Below are 24,600 nucleotides of genomic sequence, written 5' to 3'. Positions count from 1 at the left end.
TTGTATGTAGATATTATTTAAATTACCCATAAACTGAAACATAAAGTAAATTTAAAAGTCAAGAAAACATAAAAACCAGTTAAATTGCTGACTAAATCTAGTTGAAAAAAACATAAATTGTAAAAAGTACTTTTATGAATAATTTATGAGCTATCAAATTATTAAATCATTCAAAAATGTTAAAGGAAAAAATCAATTAAAATTCTCAACTCAATATTCATAATAACTATTGTACTCAAAATAAATTATATACATATAAGAGATTCAACAATCAAAAAAATCTGTCACTACAAACATAACATCTCAGGAGTGACAAAAGAAATAAAACAAGCAAAAACTTAAAATTAATTTATTTGTACAAGAAATAAATACAAAAGTCCACAACAGTTGTAACCTGCAACAAAAATAAACAGTCACAACTAATCCATGGTTGGATTGGAATCACAAAAAACTCACTAACTATTTAATAGTAGTCGTCGTAGTGGTAAACGTGGTAGTGGTGGTGAGGATATCCGTATCCGTAGCCGCCGCCGTATCCGTAGCCGCCACCGTAGCCGCCTCCGTAGCCGCTGCAACGAACCAAATTATAATGAATGAATGAAATGCATGAATGACATTGATGACACACGTTGACATTGCACTTGAAACCGACCTTCTGGACAAAAACGAGATGATCGAGAGAAAGTCGATTCAGTGCAAAAAAACAGAAACACAGATGTTTGGGCCTTGAACCATCAAAAATTTATTCAATATTAATGTGTGTAAATTATCTTCGAATTCCTGAAAATGTCGCCTTATCGTCGTTTGTCATGTTTTCACATTTAATTTGTGAAAGAATTGATGGTGATAAAATCTTTTTTTTTATTAAATTAAGCTCTAGAAATAAGAAGGATATTAATTAGATAACTTATAATGTTCATGAAGTTCACTAAGCAATTTATGGGAATATTTTTAACAAGAACTAGTTGTCAAAAGACAGAACAAACTTCCTAACAAACTTGCATAATCTGAGAGTAACTTAAGTGACTTTTTATGTAAATATGTGATTCTGTCATAAACTTAACAATTTGACATCAACGCCTAATTATTGAAGCTTCTTAGTTTCAAGAGTTTTACTGTAGGAAGGAGAACATCGACTTTTGAGGCTTAAACTATCAAAGATTTATTCAGTATTGGGTGGTTCGTGTAAATGTCTTTCCATCGTTTGTCATCTCCTCATATTTAATTAATGAAAAAATTGATGGTAATAAAATTAATTAACTTATTAAATGTACTATAAAGTTAAAAAATAAAATGAATATTAATTAGGTAATGTAATTTTAAAGAACTGATACTGAAATTCAGTAACCAAGAGTTTCAGTTATTTAGTGCAAAAACAGGGACATCAATGTTTGAGGCTAAAATTATCAAAAATATTCAATATTTGGATTCATGAAAATGTCTTTCCATCGTTTGTCATCTCTTCACATTTAATTAATGAAAGAATTGATAGTAATAAAATTAATTAAATTATTAAATGTACTATAAAGTTAAAAAAATAAGAAGAATATTAATTAGGTGATGTAAATTTTAAAGAACTGATACTGAAATTCAGTAACCAATTATAAGAATAGTTTAAACAAAAACTGGTTCTCAAAAGAAACTCAAGTGACTTTTTAAGGAAATGTATGATTCTGTTATGAAATTAACAATTTGACTTCAACGTCTAGTTTTTGAAGCTTGTTACTTTCAAGAGTTTCAGTTCTTTAGTGCAAAAACAGGGACATCAACGTTTGAGGCTTAAATTATCAAAAATATTCAGTATTTGGATTCATGAAAATGTCTTTCCATCGTTTGTTTGAACTGATACTGAAATCCTGTAAACAATTATAAGAATATTTTAAACAAAAACTGGTTCTCAAAAGAAACTTAAGTGCCTTTTTAAAGAAATGTATGATTCTGTTATGAATTTAACAGTCATCTCATCACATTTAATTAATGAAAGAATTGATGGTCATAAAATTAATTAATAAGATGAATATTAATTAGGTAATGTAAATTTTAAAATACTGATACTTAAATTCAGTAACCAATTATAAGAATATTTTAAACAAAAACTGTTCAATATTTGGGTTCCTGAAATTGTGTTTCCAACATTTGTTACCTCCTCACATTTAATTAATGAAAGAATTGATGGTAATAAAATCAATTATTTTATTAAATACATTATAAAGTTAAAAAATAATAAGAATTAATTATGTGGTGTACATTTTAAAGAACTGATACTGAAATTCACTAATTAATTATAAGAATATTATTTCGAAAAACTGGTTGTCAAAAGAACTTCTTCAAGACAAACTTACATAACTCGAATGACTTTTCATAGAAATATGTGATCTGTTATCTGTTATCTTAACAATTTGGCTTCAACATTTGTTGAAGCTTTGGTACCTCCAAGAGTTTTAGTTTTTTTTAGTGCAAAAACAGGAACATCGACTTTTAAGCCTTGAACTATCAAACATTTATTCAACATTATTATGTGTTATAAATATGGTAATTTATCTTTGGATTTGCGAAAATGTCGTCTTCCCATCATTAGTTATATTCTCACATTAAATTAGTGAAGGAATTTATGGGAACAAAATTAATTATCTTATTAAACGTATCAAGAAGTTAAAAAATAAGAATATTGAATGTAAATAAGATAAGAATAACTGGTTGTTCAATAAAAAACACGGAAATGTAGACCGTATCAAGACAAACTTGCATATTCTATACGGAACTTAAGCGAATTCCCTTAGAAATATTTCAGTCTGTTATGAACAGAATAATTTAACTTCAGCACCTGTTTGTTCGAGCTTGTTACTTTCAAGCCTTTAAAATGAAAACTTCCAGGTATCGCTTTGTTCGATAAATACAATACAACATAATACTTGTTTATTTAAAGGTGATATGCTCTTGCAATCAATAAACAAAGGAATTTAATTACTACCTCTTGTCTATTTGCTGCGGAAAATAGTAAGATGATTAGCGTATTTGCAGTATTAATTAACCAGCTGCGAACAATTCCTCAATGATTTAGATCAGACGGCGTAGGTCAAAAACCTTACTAGAGGCAACGCAACAGCATGGATTGTTTTAATTTTAGAATCGAATTATGAAGAAATTTAAAGTTTAAACTTTGTTTAAAAGGAAAAGTTATTAAAGATTTTTCCTTTGTACGAGCGTTTGCACCTCCATGTATTTAAAGCTAAGCTCCTTGGAAAATTACGGAAAGGGTATTAAATTTTTTTATTGTATCTTACTTTTATCATTTTTATCGCATTAAGGAAATGGAAAATTCAATTTTCTATTTTCGGATATACTAAACATATTCATATTAAAATGTAGGCCTTCCTTAACAATGCCTTTATTTCACAGATTCATCTTTTCGTTGTAAGCCAAGATAAATTAAAATTTTCTATTGTATATTTTTTGTTATTATTATTGAATAAATTATGAATATTATAATTTATTAGATTGCCAATTTTTTATTGTGTCTTGTATTTATTATATATTCCATTAATTAATTAAAATAACTTAAAATTCCTTAAATATTATATAATTTTTTGGAATTACAAATTATATTTTAAGTTCACCATAATTTATTATATCACATTAAAAAATAAGAAATTTAATCTTTTTTGCACATATTTTCTATTTTTGTAAGTAAAATTTCTTTACTTTTATAATTAACAATAGAAGTATATTAAAATAAGAAAAAACTAAATTAATAACACCTATTTAGTGTCATTATTATATTGTTTCCATTAATACTATATTAAATTATCCTTTTTAATATTTGCATTAATTGTTATATTTTATTCTTACATATCATTTTTTTATAATTTTTTTTATATAATTTTCAATATATATTTTTATACTCATAGATATAATTATTATTATTAGAACAATTTATTTATTTTATAATATTTTTTATTATTATTATTTACTCATCTTTATATTTATATAAATAAATATTATTTGTGTTACTTTTTAATGAAAAAACTCCAGTAAATAGTTTAAAAACTTTATTATTAACTAAAATAATAATTAATAATCATCATATTATTTTTTCAACTAATTTTTATTAAAAAATAAAAATAAAATAACAGTTTAAATATCTATAGGACATTTATTTCCTATAATTATCAATCAACTGCCTAATTTACACTAATTTTAATATATATTTTTACATTGTCTGAGACTTTTGTGATAATTACTAAATTGATGCCAAATTGTTACTTTTTAATATAAAAAACTTCAACTGTTTTATTAATTAAAATGAAATAATCATCATAAAATTTTTTTTACTAATTTTATATTTCAGTAAAGAATAATTTATTGATTCCTAAAAGTTAAACTCCTTTTTTAATATTTGTTTTAATATTTAAATTTTATCTTTACTTTTCTGTAAGTTTTTTATACCTATGTAGATATAATGAACATTAATATATTAATTTATTTATTTTACTACAATAATTATTATTTGTTCTTTTTTATATTTCATATAATTATATAATTATTATTAGTTTAAATATCAGGACATTTATTTCCTATAAATTATCAATAAGTTGCCTAATTTATAATAATTTTAATATATATTTTTAAATTGTCTGAGACTTTTGTGAAAATTACTAAAACGATGCCTAAATTGTTACTTTTTAATGTAAAAAAACTTCAATAAATAGTGTGATAACTGTTTTATTATTTAATTTAATAATTAATAATTTTTTTTTTAAATAAAAAAATGATTGATTCCTAAAAGTTAAACTCTTGCTTAAATATTTGTTTTAATATTTATATTTTATCCTTACTTTTCTACATGTTTTTATACCTGTGTGGGTATAATGATCATTATTGTAATAATTTATTTATTTTACAACAATAATATCGTTTGTTCCTCTTTATATTTCATATGACTATATAATTATTATAAGTTTAAATTTCTATAGGACATTTTTTTCCTATAAATTATCAATGAACTGCTTAATTTACAATAATTTTAATACATATTTTTACATTGTCTGATACCTTTATACAAATTACTAAATTGATGTCAAAATTGTTACTTTTTAATGTAAAAAAAACTTCTGTAAATATTGTGATAACTATTTTATTAATTAAAACCAAATAATCAACATAATATTTTTCTAGTAATTTTATATTAAAATAGAAAATAATTTATTGATTCATAAATCTTAAACTCTTTTTTTAATATTTATATTTTATCCTTACTTTTCTATATGTTTTTTATACCTATCATTATTATACTAATTTATACTAATTTATTTATTTTACTACAATAATTACTGTTTGTTCTTCTTTATATTTCATATAATTATATAATTATTATATATTATATTAAGTTTAAATATCTGTAGGACATTTATTTTCTATAAATTATCAATAAATTGCATAATTTATAGTAATTTTAATATATATTTTTAAATTATCTGACACCTTGTTTTTGATATTTGTGTAGGTATAATGATCATTATTGTATTAAATTATTTATTTAACTACAATAATTACTGTTTGTTCTTTATATTTCATAAAATTATTTATTATTATTATATATTATATTAAGTTTAAATATCTATAGGACACTTCTTTACACTTCACAGTTATATAATTATTATAGATTCATAAAACTGCCTAATTTACATTAATTTTAATATTTCTTCCTAACATATGAATAAATTTTTATAAATATCCGTGATTATACCACCAGTTTATTTTATCAATATTTGTTAATTATTAAATGGATTTATAGTCTCCTCCTTAAGAAACACCAATCATTTCTTAATGTTCCTTTGTGCAACATAGAATACGAAAAGAAAAATAAAATATATGACAATTTACATACCCAATGGCACGTCCGGCGATTCCTCCAATAACGGCACCCTTAGCGATACCGGCACCCAAAACTCCGGCACCCAAAACACCGGCTCCCAATACACCGGCGCCGATGGCTCCGGCGCCCAAAGCTCCGGCACCCAGGATACCGGCTCCCAACAGAGCCTTGCCCAGGATCGGCGAACGTTTCGTCCTGACGTGCACGGCTTCCTCCTCCGGATAGACGTGGTAGGTGGCCGCGCTGGCCGCGATCACCGCACAGGCGAGTACCAACAGGGTGGACAGTTTCATTTTCGGCAAATTTTGACGAACGACTGAATTGGTCCTCGCACACGCACGACTATATATATATGTGCACAATTATGGAGGAACGGCTGTTTCCAGTCTGGCTTTTGCACCACGAAGGTGATAAATTTTCGGACAAGGTCGCCACGATTAACATAAGAATTTTTTTAGAAAAATCATTTCATCGAGATCCGTGTGGCCGATGCCGCGGCAATACGGATAGGTCATTGCACGGATGTCTGATCGATACGTCTTTCATATTGTGCGACTGCAAGTTATCAAACTACAAATTCCATAAAACCTATTCGAAAACCAGACGTCTCCAGCGTGGTGTTTAAAGTAAATTCGTTTTGTTGACTTTAATTGTTAGACGAAGCGACTTGTGGGATTTCCTTATGGGCATCATCCAGCAATGACATTGCAAATCTGCAAAATTTTTAAATTTAAAAATAAAATAAACATAAATCATCCAACGAACTGAAAAAAGTAATTGTCCTGTTTTTAAAAACTAGGTCAATTTCTTCCTTTGAAAAAAAAATAAATCCTGTCATAAATACCAATTCCTGCATAGCAGCAATTATTTTAAATAAAGCAGTAGTTTTATATAAAAAATCTTGAAGTATTTTTAGAGTGTTTAGGATAAGAGTAACGGATAGGAATATTTTATTTATTAATTTTCGTTTTTTATACTATTACGTAAGAATTTAATTGTTAAATTAAAAACTATTACGTAAATTATCTGTAGTACAAAAGAATAATTGTTATTTAATTTGTTGTTTTAATGTTTTTTTTTTTTTTTTTGGCCTGAATTTATATTTATTATTATTAAGTATATAATTAAATACATATATATATATTTTATTTAATTTTGACTCTAAACATTTTATATTTTTTTCAAGATTAATATTGTTTGTTTGCCATAAATACAACAGTTCAATTTATTTTTTATTTATTTGCTTTTATTTTTAATATACGTTTTGTTGTAAATAACGATATAATTATTTATTAAAATTACTGATCACCATCACTGCCATTATCACTGTCTCAATTTCCATTAATCAACCATTACTATTGGTAATTATTAAAAAATGTTTTAGGTAATCATAAAATGTCATCAATATCTCTACCATCTACCATCTATCACTACTTTTGGTACCATTACCTTTATATTTATTTATTTATTATCCATTACCTTAACTAATGTATTAGTGTGACATGAAATTTAGAAACATCCAACATCATTGTTGTTAGTACTGGTAACATTGCCATTACCGTTACCATTATCAACACTACCTTTACTATGATTACTCTAACTACCACTATTACTAGTACTGCTAACATGACCATTACCATTATTAAGTATTATTTAAATAAATTTATTAATTTGTCACGAAATTTATTAAAAACATTCACCATCACCATCATTACCATTATCATTATACTTTGCGACTAGTTTTGGTAACATTACCAACATAACTAATGTTTTAGTGTGTTTATTAAAAATATTATCATTATATCATTATCACTTACACTATAATTGTATTCATCAATGTCTCTGACACTAATACTGGTAACATTACCATTATATTTACCTTTATGATTACTATTATTATTACTTTTACTATTTCTATAAGTATTACTAATAAAAAATATTAAAAATCGTATTAGTTTGTCACAAAATTTATTTAAAACATTAACTATCACTATATTCTATTACTAGTACCTATACCATTACTATTACTATTGCTGTTATTATTACTATTAGTATGTTTTAGTTTGTCATGAAATCCATTAAAAACTTTCGATGATCATTATCATTTTTAAGTATTATAAAAAAAATTATATTGTTTGTCAAGAAATTTATTAAAAACATTCACTACCATCATCATTATAATTACCAATATCTGTCACTAGTTCTGGTAACATTACCATTAATATTTATCATTACTGTTACCATTACCACAAACATTACTATTGACATACTATAATTTATTAAAAATATTTGATATCATTATCACTACAACTATCACTATTACTAATATCTATTTCTATTGTTACTAATATTACCATTATAATTACCATTACCACTGCCATTGTCACTACCATTACCGTTACCATTACCACTACCATTACCATTACCACTACCATTACCATTACCATTATCATTACCATTACCATTACCACTACCATTACCACTATCATTACCACTACCATTACCACTATCATTACCACTACCATTACCACTACCATTACTATTACCACTACCATTACCAGTACCGTTACTATTACCATTAACACTACCATTACCACTACCATTAACACTACCATTATCACTACCATTACCACTACCATTACCACTACCATTAACACTACCATTACCACTACCATTGCCACTACCATTACCACTACCACTACCATTACCACTACCACAACACTACCATTACCACTACCATTGTTACAACCATTACCATTACCATTACTATTACCATTACCATTACCATTACTATTACCACTACCATTACTACTACCATTACCACTACCACTACCATTACCACTACCATTACCATTACCATTAACAGAACCATTACCATTACCATTACCATTACCATTACCATTCTCTTTACCATTCCCTTTACCATTACCCTTACCATTACCCTTACCATTACCCTTACCATTACCATTACCCTTACCATTACCATGACCATACTATTACCATTACCATTATCTATAATCATAACCAGTACCGCTACTATAACTATTATGAATACAAATTATTTAAAAAACATAAATTGTTTATTAAAAACATTCATTATCTCTATTGTTGGTAATAGTGACATTACCATTTCAATTACCATTAATTCAGTACCATTATCATTACTATTAATTATTATTATATTAGTTTGTCAAAAAATTTATTAAATGTTTTTGGCATCATTATCTAGTACTAGTACCATTACCATTACTATATGTTAAAAGCATATTTATAATTTTTAAATTTTTTAACTTCTCACATTTAAATAACTGATCTAATCATTTTCAAATCATGTACAATATAAAACAATTTTATTAAATCTTATTTTAATCATTTTCACATTTCACTCATTAAGTAAATAAAACACAATCAGTGTAAATATTTACACTGATTGTGTTTTATTTTATTACACTTATATAAAATAAAATTTGTGCAATAAGGTTAAAATTTAATCATATTCAAAAAAGTTTATTAGAACATGGGTCTTTATTAAGATTCTAAACTTCCATATTTTTTTAGAATTTAATAAATTTTAATGTATTTACAATTATTATAATTTAAATAAAAAATTCAATTTCCACAATTTTTGTTAACGTATGAAGTATTTTCTTTTTTTAATTAGTTTTTGCAACATATTGTTTACTTAATTATAATAATAAATTAATTAGTGAATTAAATTTTAATCAGAAAATCTTGTACTGATAAAATTACTCATCAAAATTCTGTTTTGCATCTTCACGGTCATCTTCCTAACATATCAAATGTTAAAGTTAAAAGTGGTTACCAAAAAAATGTTTACTCACTGTTAAGGTTCATGTGCTAATTATACAATAAAATTGCCTAATTATTTTTTTGTGTGTTATAGATTAGCCATAACACATAAATATGTATAATTCAAGAAAAATGTCTGAATGAAGACGCACCGACCAGCAATTAACATAAACACCTGTGCAAATTTTTTTATAGGCGTACCTAATATTAATTATAAATTAGCATATGCAAAGCTTAATCATTATTGTGTGCTTTATGTTTCGGGTTTTCCTGACAATTTTTTAAATACACAGCTAACATTCGTCAGCGTCTATAAATTTACTGCCTTCTATAAAAATCTGATGGACTACATAACTTTTACAAGGCTCGTGATTTTTATATAAAAGGATAAACAAATTATTAATTAATACCCAAACTGAAACGTATCATATGGTGCCACCTTGACAAAATCTTGAGAGAATCATTAGTTGGGCGACCCTGGACTATTTTTCATAGTGTTTTTAATATATTTTTAGAACCCGGAAGTTGGTTAATTATTAAAATCGTAAATAACATTGGTTATTAACCTTTTCAATTCAATATCAAACAACAGTTTACCCTTAAACTAATTAAAATTTTCAGGCGATTTAATACGAGAAGTACCATAGTTTAAATTGTCGCTCTCACATAAAGTGAATTTCAAGTGATGTTTAACCAAGCACATATCGCAATTAATATGGTTTTTTATTGTTTACTGTTTTGTGGTTTCGGTTTTTAATGACAATCGTTTAGTTTTTCAAGCATTACACAATTTCGCTATTAACCAGACGAAAAGGACAAATAATAAATCATTTCTTATTGAACATAAAAGACGGAATGACTACATACTTTTAATTTATATTTAAATGTTTTTAATTTAAACTCTGGACAAGGACGAATGTTAATTTACACTACGGATTGAATATAATTAGTCATATTCGACCATTATTTATGCAATAAAATTTAATGTTTTGCCTGAAAATTTTAGATAATGGCAACAATTAAATTTTCATATATTATATTATTTTACAGATTTTTTTAATATATTTCAAATTTTTGAAAAATAAAATTTTTATAATTTTTAAATTTTTCTTTTTAAATTTTTAAATTTTTTTAAATTTTTATTATTTATTGTTAAAATTTTTAAAATTTATTTTTAAAATTTTTTTAAATTTTTAAAATTTTTTTTCAAATTTTAAAATTTTTTTTCAATTTTTAGATATATTAATATTAATAAAATTTTTATATTTTTTTAAATTTTCTAATTTTTAAATTTTTGAAAAATAAAATTTTTAATTTTTTTTTTTAAATTTTTAATTTTTTAAATTTTATAATTCTTTTAAAATTTTTAACTTTTTTAAAATTTTTAAATTTTTGAAATTATTTTTTAAGTTTTTAATTTTTTTTTAAATTATTATTTTTAATTTTTTAAAATTTATAAAATAATTTTTAAAATTTTATAATTTTTTTAAAATTTCAAAAATTTTTTTTAAATTCTATAAAATATTTAAACTTTTAATTTTTAATTTTTTTTTTAAATTTTTTTTCAACTTTTAGTTTTTTTAATATTTCTAAAATTTTTAATTTTTTTTTTAATCTTTAAATTTTTTAAAATTATTTTTTTAATTTTTTAAATTTTTAAATTTTTATATTTTTAAAATTTTTAAAAAAAATTTTAAGAATTTTCTGATAATCAAAATTAATCAAGGATATCTTTTTCTTATCTATCTAGGATATCTGTGCAAAGAATGCAATAGAAAATAGAACGACAATAAGAGAAGAATCCTCCAGAATCATTATGGAAAAAACTAATTTATTTAAATTTTCTTCCCTATTGGACATGTTCTAGCTACCTTTATTACACTCAAACTAAAATAAATAAAAGTATATAGTTTTAATCGAATATTCAAGCTTCAAAATCTATGTTTAGTCTGTGTTAAACTGGTGTTTACATCGTATTACGAATATCGATGTTTTCAACTTTATTATGAAATTATAAACTAACTCCGAGATGTAGAATACGTTATCTCCGATATAACGAGCAATAACCGACTACATTGTTATGCTCTATTGCACATGCAGTTTAATTAGTTTAACTTACTTAAATATGGAAACATCATCGATTTCAACAATTTATTTTACATTTTCAGTAAACTGGACGCAATAACATAATTATAAAGTTAATTGGAGAACCAGATTATTTTCACGAAGTCAACCATTTAATTCATTTTACTAATTATGACTTGTTGGGATTGTTAAGTTTTCAAATAAAATAAAGACGTACAATTAAGGTGATTTTCTTAAATCGGCTTCCGGTTGGAAATTCTTTTTAAGGACACAACGGGAAGTGCAGTTGTACAATGGTAATTAGTGAAGAAAAACTTTGCCCTATCAATTATGTCGAATTTAATGCAGGCTTTTCAAGAATTGCGGAATCTTTAATTCGATTTTAATGATGCACCCGCCTAACTGAAACATTTATTTGCCATTATTATATACCTATTTATTATTGTACAAACAATCGGGGAAAGGTTCCAACAAAAGGAAAACATAAAGTTACAGTAGATGCTCAAACTGACCTCTTTTCATTTCTGAGGAGGCACAACATGTTTGTCTGTTTGTGGGATTTTCGAACTCTTTTTTAAAAAAATCTCTACGTTGGCTCGGGTTTCTTGTTATTTTCGTTTCGTTCGTAAATGCAGCTCATTAAGGCTATTACAGGCTGATATTTTTAAATAATCTCGAAATGCAGCCACAACTCTTTTATTTAATGAGAATATTAATTTACTATTGTTGTTTCATACATTATTATAAAAATTACTATATTCCTATTCTATAAAATCTCACATAATAGTTGTTTCAATTGAGATGAACATAATTTTGAGAGGAATTTTTAATGTATACTTTGTATAATTTCCTTTTTGTTTTATAATTTCGACCATTAAAAAAAAAGACAGAATTTTTTAAAGAATAAAATTAGAGGGACCAATTGTGTCGAATTTTATAAAATTTAATAAAATAATCATTGCTTATATGTACAAGAACAACTGAAGTGAACACTTTAACTCACAAAACAACCCTTAAAATAAAAAAATTAAAGACTATTATAAAAAAGAGGAAATAAAACACGTGACACCAAATATTTTATAAAGCAAGATCAATACTGCTTTAGTAATTATTATAATTTCTTGCTATAAACCACGTCTACAAAAACACATAATCAGATTCCACCTGGATCAACCCGTTTATCCAAGTATCTGATTTAAATATAAACTAGTAGTTATTTGAAAGCATATTTAAATGCCTGTCTAATACAGTAATTTTACCAGGATGTAGCTTATTATTCATACATAAGTTGTTTTGCAATATTATACTTAATATTTAAGGAAATTTAAGTGAAATAATATATTCATATCTGATTTTATGTTTAGTTAATATTTATTATTCTACATTATTCAAGACACACTTGTGCACGTGGGATCAAAAATGATTGACTTCTTGAAATACCATGATTTTACTGTCATGTTTCGCTTTGTACATTAAATATTACTAGTTCTGTTTGGTGTGTTTGATTTACATATAAATATTAATAATACATTACATAATAAAATCAAGATTTCTTCTTAAAAATTGAAAATGAAATAAATTTTCGATAAAACTTTACTTCCTTTCTGGTAGATAAATATATTAAAGTACACCAATTATGAACTAAATAAGTATAAACCTTGTACCTTGTGAAACCCCTTTCCAAGGCAAATCGTTCACAAGAAGTCGTCCTTATGAGTTTGGTTAATTACGTCCGCAACATATACGTGCACAATATTTCTTTGGTAGCTAGAATAATAAAATAAATATTTACCTAACTAGTTACGCACAAAATAAACAGCAAGGTTCATCACAGTAAATGATTTAAGAGGAACAGTTAATCACACTTAAATATATTAACTAATTAACAGCATTTCAAGGAGCGTTGTAAAAGTCAACATTTATTGCAATGATTAAACATAAGCTGGCTGTTAACTTTGATGTCCATAAACACGTTATTATATTTGTTCCTATTATTTATTATTACGACCGCATTTCTTATGCATTTATTTGGTCATTTAATTAATTTATCAAATTGTGGAAACCTGAATGTTGTTATATAATCCTGGGCGAAAAAAAATGTATAAAGGTTAATCTGTTTATGCAAATTTCGGTCTTCTTCAAGTTGTTCGATACGTTTTTATTTTCGGTAAAAGTTGTAATAATAAATTAATTATAATGTTTACCTAGTGGTGCCATCTATTAAAACCCGTTGACAAATTGTAACTTTAAATTATAGAGAAACTGCTAAAAGCTAACTTATAGAAAAAAGCTAAAAGATGGCACTGATAAAATCAATGAATAATTTGAACCAGATTTCAGAAGATTTCATTCGAAAAACATTACGTAATTCTATTTACATTATTTTATTAATATTCTAGGATGTTGTTGACGTTATTTACACACGGTCTCATTTACGGGAACTTGGCCTTGAACACACAAAGGTGAATGTCGTGCCAACAAATATAAATTTGAAAAAGATTCATTGACTTGAGATAATATTAGAAAAAGGAAAAATTTATGTGTCACGTTTTATATATATCGAAAAAATTAAATTTTCCGCTGCATTATTTTAACTTTTAAAACAAATTTTTAAACATTTTGTAAGGACAAAATTATTTTAAAATTTATTCTAATAATTACCTAACGCATCTGTAGGTACAGTAGTGGCCAAAAAAATAACACATATTACTATTTAATATTTAATTAGAAAATGATACCACTAATGAAATGGAATCAAAATATTTCACAATTTATTTAAAATAATTACACTAGAGTATTTCATTTTATACCTAAATCAAAATAACTCATATTTAAATTGAATATTTAATAAAATTAATGTGCAGCATGGTTGGTCACAGAAATATATTGAAAATATGAGCTGTACAACTTAAATTGGATGCCAGTACCTGTAATATTTATTGTTTTTTTCTGTTATTGTTGTGTCTACTATGCAACTGGTCAGTCTATTTTTATATTTAAAAAAATTGCGTACATTTTTATTTTTCAGTAAACAAAATTGTAGCAAGTTGTTACTATATACGGAAAATTATACCACGATAATGGATCAAAATTATAAAACAAAAAGTATATTATACAAAGTGTTAATAAGACAGATTTAATCATTAAAAATTCCCTTTAAAAGTAAAGTTACTATATTTATGTCCAGTAGTATAAAACAACAATAGTAAATTAATATTATTTTAATAGTTTACATTCAATAAAAGATATATATATATATATATATATATATATATATATATATATATATATATATATATAAAGGTTGCTATAATAATGTCCACCACTATATATTTTAATAAATTATAACTTTGGTTAACTAAATCAGAGTTAATATGTCCATATGTGTATGATAAAAAAGCAAAAGAACTTATAAAATATTGAAATATGTACTTTCTGGAAAAATTTTACCATAAATCTTTTTATGAAATATTTAAGAAAATTTAAATTTTGTTCTTTTTTTTGGCTACCATTTTATTTATTAAATTACACAAATATTATATAAATTATTCTTATAATTAAGGTTATATGAACAATAATACTTTTATAAAAATAAATATTGATGGTGTTCATCAAATATTTACAACATTTACAAATCCTAAGTAAACTCAATAACGCCATAAACAACGAGTTATGTAAATTGTTCTGCTGTCAGATTATTTTACGATTTTCAACTCGTAAATCGTAAAAACAATTCAAATGTAAAATTGTTTTTTACACAAGGATTTTCGTTTCAATGTCAAGTAGAATCTGTATCTTCGGCGAAATCAATAAAATGTCAAATACAAAGAACTGGATTCGGGACTTAACAGCATAACGGACATTGGAAGTTAATTTGTTGACTGTTTTTAGCAAATAAAAAACCTGTTAAGTTAAATAACAAAATGAGAAAACAGCAGTAAAATTATTTCACCACGCGACATAATAGAGAGGAAGTCGATAATTTATAAAAATTTGGTGTGATTCATTTATTTGGGTTTTTTAAAACCAGACTATTTTATTGTAATAAAATCTACTAAACAATATGTCCACTGAATAGCAATAAAAACAACAAACTGTAACTAATCAAATTTAATTTGTCACAAATTAACTTAAAACAAATAATTGATTAATTCATCACTAATTGTAAGATAATGCCCTACCTACAAAAATAAATTATATAACATAAGTAAGAAATTTGTCATCTTTGTTTTTGTATTGCAATAATCAGTCTGGATGTACAAATTAACATACAGACTAAACAAGTTCCTGTTATTTCAAGTTTTTCAAAAAGAGGGGACAATTTCATTTTATTTTTAAAGTAAATCATATATAAACTAAGAATACATCTGTAAAAATGTAGAAAATCATTACATCCACCATGAAACTTCTTCTTGTAGCCCTTGCCATCGTCGTCTGCGCAGAAGCAGCCGTCTACCAACGTAAGTCACCCATATTAGATAACATAAACATTTTTTCAATAAATATATAATTGACACTGTAATTGTTGCAGTCCCTTCCCGCCTTGTCAGAAGTGTCCCAAGTACAGTCCCCCCAATCCCAAAAGGCGAAGCCCACATTGTATACCGTATTATCAGAAATGCCCCACTTGCTAAAGCCGGAGGATCCGCAGGTAATTTCCGACAACGACAGTTGTCCAAGCAGTTAAAGTTATCGTACGTTTTTAGGAGCAACCGGAGCTGATGTGGTAGCCAACTCCGGATCGCAGAGCTCGTCCTTCGAAGGACACGGCGTCAGATTCAGCTCCTCCAGTTCCAACTCCAACGCCAGCAGCAGGGGTGGCGGATACCATGGCGGATCCTCCAGCGCTGCCGCCGAAAGTTCCTCCAGTGCTTAAACTTGTAAACGGTTTATTCGAATAAATGAAGGACATCTGAATTTTGTTTCGATTAATTTAAGAACCCTATGGTGTTGATTATCAAAACGTAGGTAGACTATGGGTGTTCTCTATTTCCGCCACTGAATAGCTTTTAAAACTATTAAGGTTTTCATATTCTTTGCATAATTTAGAAAAAATGTACTCCTGACTAATTTTGATTAACACAGGTGTGTCGAGATATTTCAATTATAATGTTTGTAGAAATTTAAAGTGATTTCCCTACCGTACACAATTTGGTATGATGTGATGAAATAACCTCGATTGTAATTGTGTTTGTATTACCTCTAAAACAATGTACACAAATTCTGATTGTGTTGATATTAATTTTAGGCAAATGCTGATGTAAAACGACAAGAAATATATCATACATGAAATTTACCCAATTACTAAACCGTTCTTTACACTGAGTGACGTTTATGTGAAACAGGCACATTAAGAACTAAAATTACAGGTAGAGGAAAACCAAGAACAGTTAAAATACTTCTCATAGATGAGGCAACAGAACAGAAATAGTTTTAATATGCACAACAATGTGGCTGATGGAATTCTTAAAACAAGAAAAACCACACACCACCAACAATCATTTAAAATAAATGCTTGGACCGCAACATAAAGAAATAAACTGGAAGGCTATAATTTTATTCCTGGTAATTTGAGTGGAAAAATGTATGTTCATTTTCTTGAAACACAACTGTACAAGATCCCCGAAGATGTCCCACTGGGAAGAATACGTGATCTTCGATGTATGACAGTGCCCTCCCCATTTTAGCCGACAATGAAAAGGAGTTTTCAATATATAAAATTGATAAATCATACTTAAAAATTTTTAATCTTGTAAAATGGTATATGTATTTAAAATATTTTTGTAGTATTTTAATATTCTATATCTTATTTTATTAAAATTTTATATTTCAATGTGATATTAGTTTGTTTCTTCCAAAATAATCTGGTAGAAAATAACTGTAACCCAACCATATACTTTAAGATAATATTAACTTCCTATATCGTATTGATACCGTTTCCAGATAACAGTTAACAAAACCGGTCAGACCAAATATTAATAAAATTTGACAACTATTTTTATAGATTTGTTATATAAATATGCAGTGGTGGCCATAATTGTAGCAACTTACATGTATTAAAAATATCAGCTGAACAACTTGACAACTCACTGAACAAAATTATAACAACTTTTTACTTTATGGTTTTACATTGCTCTCTGTGAATTTAAATCCATTATTTACTAGCGATATTTTGCTTATTATAATTATTTAATCATTGTTTAAGAGTTTATAAGTAAATAAGTCAATCGTTTCCTGTAATATTAAAAAATTTAGAGAAACTGGCCAAGTGGTAGCTACGAAAAAATTTGTTTGGTTTCTACCAAAAATGTGAAAGCTACACTTTGAGTTGTCTAGGATCACATTCACTGGACCACAGGTCAGTGAAGTTGGTGATGAGTCTAAATTAAATTTATAAAAAATGATGGTTCTATGTTAAACATCCTTCAGGGTCAAAATTACAAAAAAAGTTTGTTATGCCCACAGCAAAACATAGTGGCGGTTCAATTATGCTATGGAAATGCATTAATTCTTCTGGTGGAGGCCCCCTTAGACTAATTTATAAACAGGGATAGATTAAACAACAATTTGCTTCCACATATTGAAGAAATGATGCTCTTAATGTGTTTCAACATGAAAACGATGCCAAACAAATATAAAATTGTAACAGTGGTTAAAAGATCAAAGCATCGATCATTACCATTCCAATCTTCAGACATCAACCCTATAGAAAACATGGGGGAAAACGTTTATAAACAAATTCGACATAAAAATTTCACAAATTTAAAAGAGCTTATCACAGCAATTCAAGAAGCTTAAATGAACATAGACTTGTCGTATATTTGAAGATGAGACAAAATTATAAAAAAAAAGAATATTTTACAAAGTGTTAATGTTAAATTAAATAACACAAATTTAATCATTAAAAATTTTTTCAAAATTAAAGATGTTATATATTTATGTCCAGTTCAACAATAAATTAATATTGTTGTAACAACTCACATTAAAAAAAAAATGGCTGAAATATTTAACATTTTATAAAATTACTGTAATAATGATCACTACTATATATAAAAGAAAGGTAAATACTTTCCTATTGTTTTCATTTAATTTATTGCAAATAAAAATATAAGAGCAATATTTATAGAAATTTCCTACAGATATATAAACAAACTATTTTTACTGTTATATAAAACGTACAAAAATATAATGAAAACAAATCATGTCGAAAACAAAAGTTTTCACGGCTCACCAAGAAAATAAAATAGATTTGACGACATTAATTAATACATGGTTGTTTTTACCTATTTCGGAATATCCCGTATTTTTTAAACAAACATTATCCCATCGATGATTTCGATTAATTTTTATTTGCATAAATTTTAAACAAGTTTCAGTCATTGATATTAGGTAGTTCCCAAAGTTTTATTTGAGTAAATACGGAGTGGGGAGTCAATTTGTCTATATCCACATATAAATACTAAAACCGATTACTGAACAGTATAGACAATTAGTGTGTTTAATGCAAAAAATCATCATGAAGTTCGTTCTCATCTCCCTTGCTGTGATCGCCTGTGTTAATGCAGCAGTTGTTTATGAGTGTAAGTAATTATACAATTTTATCTGCATATATTTTCACATCTCACATCATGTTCAATAAAAATATTTATTAGTTTTCCCTGTATTTATTGCAACGAACGGTTATTATCATTATTTTTGGCTATAATAAAATTACAAACTATAATTAAATTAATTATGTTGAAGCCTTTGTTAACAATTTATATCTAGCAACTTAGCACAACCACAAGAATTGTCAATCAATTTTGAGCGTTGAAAATTCAGTTGGCCAACGCTCCACGCCAAGCAATATTTTCCTAACGTCCAACAAATGTTTTACAGACATCCCAGACTTATCCTTGGAAGGCGAAATCTTCGTGCCACTGTCCCAATTGACCAGAATAGCCAGAGCGGCCGATCCAAGACACCACCACCACGGTGGCGGATCCCAGGCGGCCGCCAGCTCCAACGCCGAAGCCGGCAGCTTCCAAAACCCCGGCTTCCCCGGCGGCGGCTTCCCCAACTTCCCATCCGGATTCCCCTCGTTACCCAACGGCGGCTTCAACGAACCACACGGAGCTGCCACGGGCAAAGCTGGTACGTTTAGTTAGTTATTGAAATCTATGCGAAACAAATTTTGTACGTATCGTTTTGCTTCAGGTGCGTCCGGAAGCCAGGCCTCCGCCAACTCCAACAGTCAGACGCAGTCGTTCACCGGAAACGGCTTTACCGGTGTAGCTTCCAGTTCTAGTTCGAGCTCCTCAAGCAGCGGCTTTGGAGGTGGAAACGCCGCCCATGCCAATGCTGAGAGCGCAGCACAATCTTAAATTATTTTTGTTACGTTTTTTAACTAATAAATTTTGATATTTTTCTAACAGTAGTGTTACTGACACTATCAGAGTTATGTGTTTTGACTTAATCATCTAATTTTCCCAAAATAATTCTCAGTTACTCAATTATATGTGAGTCAATATTATTTAATAATAGGTAAATATTTTTAATTAATTTTTTATATGTAAATTTTGATAAACGGTGACAAAACCGCAACTTGTATATTTAGTCAACATTTACGATACTTTTTATATTGTCAAGTAAAAGAGTTTCTCCGAAAATTTCATTAATACGTGTTAAAGATAATATAGATACCAGTAGCGACATCTGTTGTCGAATAATAGAACTTTGATAACCAAATGATAAAGATAATGAAAATATTAAATAAAAAGTACAGTCAATAGATATTAGGAAATAAGAATTATATAATTGACATTATTAAATAATTATTAAATATTTTTATAGATCTTGACTGTACTATTTGAAGATTTATTTGTGAAAGACTGTTAATTTATTATTGACTTAATTGACAAAAGGGAACAGACAGAAACACATGATTTTTTTTAGAAATTAAATATTTCACAAATACTTTAAATATTAAAAAATCTTTCAAATTTAAATCAATCCCTACAAAGAGAAGACTTTTTATGTTAGTATAAATTAACTAAATACATTTAATTAGATAATTTTTTTTTAAATAATTCTCAATCATTTACATACATTTACTTCAACTATGGTTCATAATTAGTTTACTTATTCAACTTGATATTTACATTGCAATGTGATGTGAAAATAACTACGTCAGAAATTATTATTTAATATTATATTAATATTATTAAATAATTTTTAGTCACCGTATAGGATATTTTTATCCGGCAAATAAGAGTTTGTCCAAAATTTCAAAAATAGGTATTAAAGATAATTGTGATGACACAGCGACATCTGTTGTCGAATAGTAAAACTTTGATAAACAAGTAATAAAGATAATGAACATATTAGTGCGACATCTATTGTTGAGTAGCAAAACTTTGATAAACAAATGATAAAGATAATGAAAATATTTGTGCGACATCTATTGCCGAGTAACAAAACTTTGATAAATATGTGATAAAGAGTTATTGTGTAATGCAAATTTTTGTTTAAGTTATACGTATATTAATTTAATAAAATAAATTACAAATCCTTAAATTCAAGCTTTAAAGATTATATCAAAATTTCAAATATATTGTAATCTTGGTTGCCTAGCAATTCAGTCGTAAATTTAAATTTTTATTTACAAAATGAAACGCAGAACAGACTGGAATAAACTTTCGAAGTATTTGGCATAAAACCATGCCAAAAAAATTGTTTTATAAGCTGTCCTTTTTTATTACAGAAGACAGTTGGACACACGTGTTCGATAAAAAAAAGTACATCGGCCTTTCAAACTGTCAAACTCCACGACAGCAGACGTTCTTTCCGATTTAAACAAAATTCACAGTGAAAACGTAAGAGAATTTCTTACACAAACTTACATTCCGTTTATTCATCTTGTTTAGTTTATTAGTCGAACCGTAATTACATAATTTGCGGTAAAACCGATTTTACACTTACTTAACCTTTACATTTTTTTTTTTTAGCCAAAATGAAGAACTTGACCACAAAAGACGTATGGATCAGCAAGCCAATCTACGACGATGCCGAAACAAGATACTATGAAGGCTTGGCCAAGGTATTCAATAAGTTTCAATAAAAAATTTGCAATAACACTTTTATTAACATATGCCATATTATAAGTCGATACATCATGTGTTTTCTATGGTGTAGGCCTCCTTAACTCCTTTGGCTAATGAAGTTGCAAAAACACGTCAACGGTTAATTGAAAGAAGGGATACTTGTGCAGTGAGTATCTTACATCCCTATGCATGCTAACACATAAAGGAGGTTCACCCATACAAGTTTGCCATTAAATCATTCACATTTTAGTTTAGTTGCTTGTATGGGGTTTTCATACGTGGTCAGTTCGTATAGGTGTAGTGTAGTTGTCATTGTGGAATACCATACATTGTATAGAATTTTTTCACATTTCATAAGTTGTAGACTGAAGAAATTCTAGTCAATTTATTGTGTAAATATATGTTACCGTTTGTGTTTAAACTGCTGAATTCTTCCTTAGTAGCCAGAGGATGGAAATTGAATTTTTAAGCTCAGCAATGCTTTTATTTAATACTAAAAAGCACCATTAATGCTTTATAAATTGGATTTTTTAATACTAAAATTTGTTTTCAAATTAACAGTTTTTATCATTTTATTTTTGGGTATGCAAAAAAAACTTGGAACGAAATCTAAAATGAGCTATAAAAGTCATGTTTACTGTTATTTATCAATTATTTCCTAACAACAAAATAAGTTTAAAAATAGTCAACTTATCATTTTATTTTAGAAATTAAAAAGTGAATCTTTTAATTTAAATATAATATGTTTAGTGTGCATTTTGGGCATTTAAAGAAAATTAATTCTAATATGGTAAAATTTATATTTTTTTTTTTCTTGTAAATTATAAATAATTACCTTCAATCAGAGAAGTATTAAACGTTATTTACCAATAATAATGATTAAATTTAGGTGAATCATTTTGTATTTGTATTATTAACATGATAAAAAGGGGTGCAATAAAATACAGTGGTGGAAAGAGGTATGGAATATTTATTTATTTGTTACAAATGTTATTTAATATTTTCTATTATCTGCTGCAAATGTGAACAGATCTAATTTACTGCAAGGTCAGTCCATTAATCAATTATCCTTATTTGTATCTTTTAGCAATAGAATTTATCAGTCTCTACAATGTGCCAACAGGAATTTGTTTCAATTGCTCCTGTATGGTTTGAAGAAATTCTTGTTTGCTTTTGATGTTCTTTATTCGAATACGACGGTTAATACTTCCCAGATGTGCTCAGTAGAATTTAGATCGAGGTACTGAGACGACAATTCAAGCACAGTTAAGTTTTTCATTAAAAAACACTATTTAGACGTGTATTTGGGATCGTTGTCTTGTTGATATATTCAACCAAGTTGTATATCTTCCTCAGCAGATAGAAACATGATGTTTTCCAGTATGTCCCTGTATTAAAAACAATCCATTTTAACCTCCACTTGAATCAAGGGCCCAACTTTGAATCGAGAAAAGAATCGTCAAACCATAAAACTTCCACTAACATGTTCAATTGTAGGCTTGATATTTGAAATGGTATTGTTGCCTCACTGGCCACCTCATAAATGTTCTACTATCCAACCCATACAAATTAATTTTACTTTCGTCACTCCAAAGGACAGTGTTCCATGACAAGTGGTATTTTGTAAATGCCAGGCTGAACGCTCTGTTTCCTTTGATAGCCACTACTAACATCTAGATTAAATTGTGTCGAATATTTCTCCATGATTTGTCTTGATCTTTTGCGAGGATCTTTGAGGGAGAGCCTTTTTATAATTGTGTCTATCTTGGGAGTGGTTTTTCGTGGATGTTCTGGCTTGCATCGATTTCACATTGCCTTCAGTCACTACATAAAGCTGAACTACTCTTCCTAAATCTCTTCCACCACTGTAAAAAAATTAAAGATAAAAAGACACATTATCTCATTACAAAACTAAAAAATACTAATATAATCATGCTAACATAATTACAATTTAATTAAAACACAATTTTCTAGGGACCTGAAAGCAACATTGATCTTGGAGCAGTGAAGTTCCTAGAAAAGAAAGTCGTAGAATACGAAAAAGGTGACGCAGCCCCTTCAGACTTCAACCTAAACTAAACTAACGAAACGATTTTATTTCAGTAATCAGTCAAATTTTGGAAAAACTCTCGTTATTAGAAAACAAGGTGGGCCAACTGGAGAAAGGTCTTCCTCAACCTGCCCCCACCAAAGCCATCAAAATCGAAAAACCGGAGGCCAAAGAAGAAGACGACGATGATGATGTCGACCTCTTTGGCTCGGACTCCGAAGGCGAGAACGACGCCGCCGCCAAACTGAGGGAAGAACGTCTCGCTGCGTACGCCGCCAAAAAAGCCAAAAGTAACACGTTGTTTAGGAATTAATTCCGAATTATTCATAACATTAAATTCCAGAGCCAGCCTTGATCGCCAAGTCCAACGTAATCTTCGACGTGAAACCTTGGGATGATGAAACTGACATGAAAGCAATGGAAGAGAACGTTAAGAAGATCGAACACGAGGGTCTTTTGTGGGGTGCCTCCAAATTGGTGCCATTGGCTTATGGTATCCACAAGCTTCAGATTTCTTGTGTCGTCGAAGACGACAAAGTCTCCATCGATTGGTTGCAAGAACAAATTGAAGCCAATGAAGATTATGTACAGAGTGTCGATATTGCGGCGTTTAATAAGATTTAAACTCTTAACCATTTCCTTTTTGTTTATTAATTGTCTTTTTAATTGATTCAATATACACATTATTTTTACTTCCA

General features: G+C 27.4%; 4 protein-coding genes across 6 annotated transcripts; 2 read left to right on the top strand and 2 right to left on the bottom strand.

Moving 5' to 3' along the window:
- Positions 1-335: 335 nt before the first annotated feature.
- LOC109594898 (acanthoscurrin-1) lies at positions 336-13,665 on the bottom strand. 2 transcript variants are annotated; one of them, XM_049961977.1, is made up of 4 exons: positions 13,563-13,665; positions 5,888-6,588; positions 461-569; positions 336-394 (listed from the first exon to the last, which is right to left on the bottom strand). In XM_049961977.1, exons 2-3 carry the CDS (start codon positions 6,166-6,168, stop codon positions 464-466), a joined length of 387 nt encoding a protein of 128 aa, XP_049817934.1. In that variant the 5' UTR covers positions 6,169-6,588; positions 13,563-13,665; the 3' UTR covers positions 336-394; positions 461-463. The 2 variants fall into 2 exon arrangements, with proteins under 2 accessions (XP_049817934.1, XP_019865718.1); XM_020010159.2 differs by having other exon boundaries at positions 457-569; positions 13,563-13,664.
- Positions 6,497-8,681, bottom strand: LOC126264312 (aspartate and glycine-rich protein-like). The gene is made up of 3 exons (XM_049961690.1): positions 8,673-8,681; positions 8,332-8,596; positions 6,497-6,588 (listed from the first exon to the last, which is right to left on the bottom strand). The coding sequence occupies exons 1-3, from the start codon at positions 8,679-8,681 to the stop codon at positions 6,497-6,499; spliced, it is 366 nt and encodes a 121-aa protein (XP_049817647.1).
- A 2,410-nt stretch (positions 13,666-16,075) lies between the features above and the next one.
- LOC109594899 (keratin, type I cytoskeletal 9-like) lies at positions 16,076-20,181 on the top strand. Its single transcript, XM_049961689.1, has 5 exons — positions 16,076-16,230; positions 16,302-16,421; positions 16,477-16,638; positions 19,649-19,903; positions 19,967-20,181. Exons 1-5 carry the CDS (start codon positions 16,170-16,172, stop codon positions 20,131-20,133), a joined length of 765 nt encoding a protein of 254 aa, XP_049817646.1. The 5' UTR covers positions 16,076-16,169; the 3' UTR covers positions 20,134-20,181.
- A 1,294-nt stretch (positions 20,182-21,475) lies between these two features.
- Positions 21,476-24,600, top strand: LOC109594887 (elongation factor 1-delta). Of its 2 annotated transcripts, XM_020010144.2 has the most exons (6): positions 21,476-21,624; positions 21,757-21,848; positions 21,944-22,018; positions 23,827-23,896; positions 23,956-24,192; positions 24,246-24,600. In XM_020010144.2, the coding sequence occupies exons 2-6, from the start codon at positions 21,762-21,764 to the stop codon at positions 24,524-24,526; spliced, it is 750 nt and encodes a 249-aa protein (XP_019865703.1). In that variant the 5' UTR covers positions 21,476-21,624; positions 21,757-21,761; the 3' UTR covers positions 24,527-24,600. The 2 variants fall into 2 exon arrangements, with proteins under 2 accessions (XP_019865703.1, XP_019865704.1); XM_020010145.2 differs by lacking the exon at positions 21,944-22,018.

Source organism: Aethina tumida, chromosome 1 (assembly GCF_024364675.1).
Source record: "Aethina tumida isolate Nest 87 chromosome 1, icAetTumi1.1, whole genome shotgun sequence".
NCBI classification, from domain to species: domain Eukaryota; kingdom Metazoa; phylum Arthropoda; class Insecta; order Coleoptera; family Nitidulidae; genus Aethina; species Aethina tumida.
Note: the sequence above shows the minus strand (reverse complement) of the source record. Positions and strands in the feature narration are given on the sequence as shown.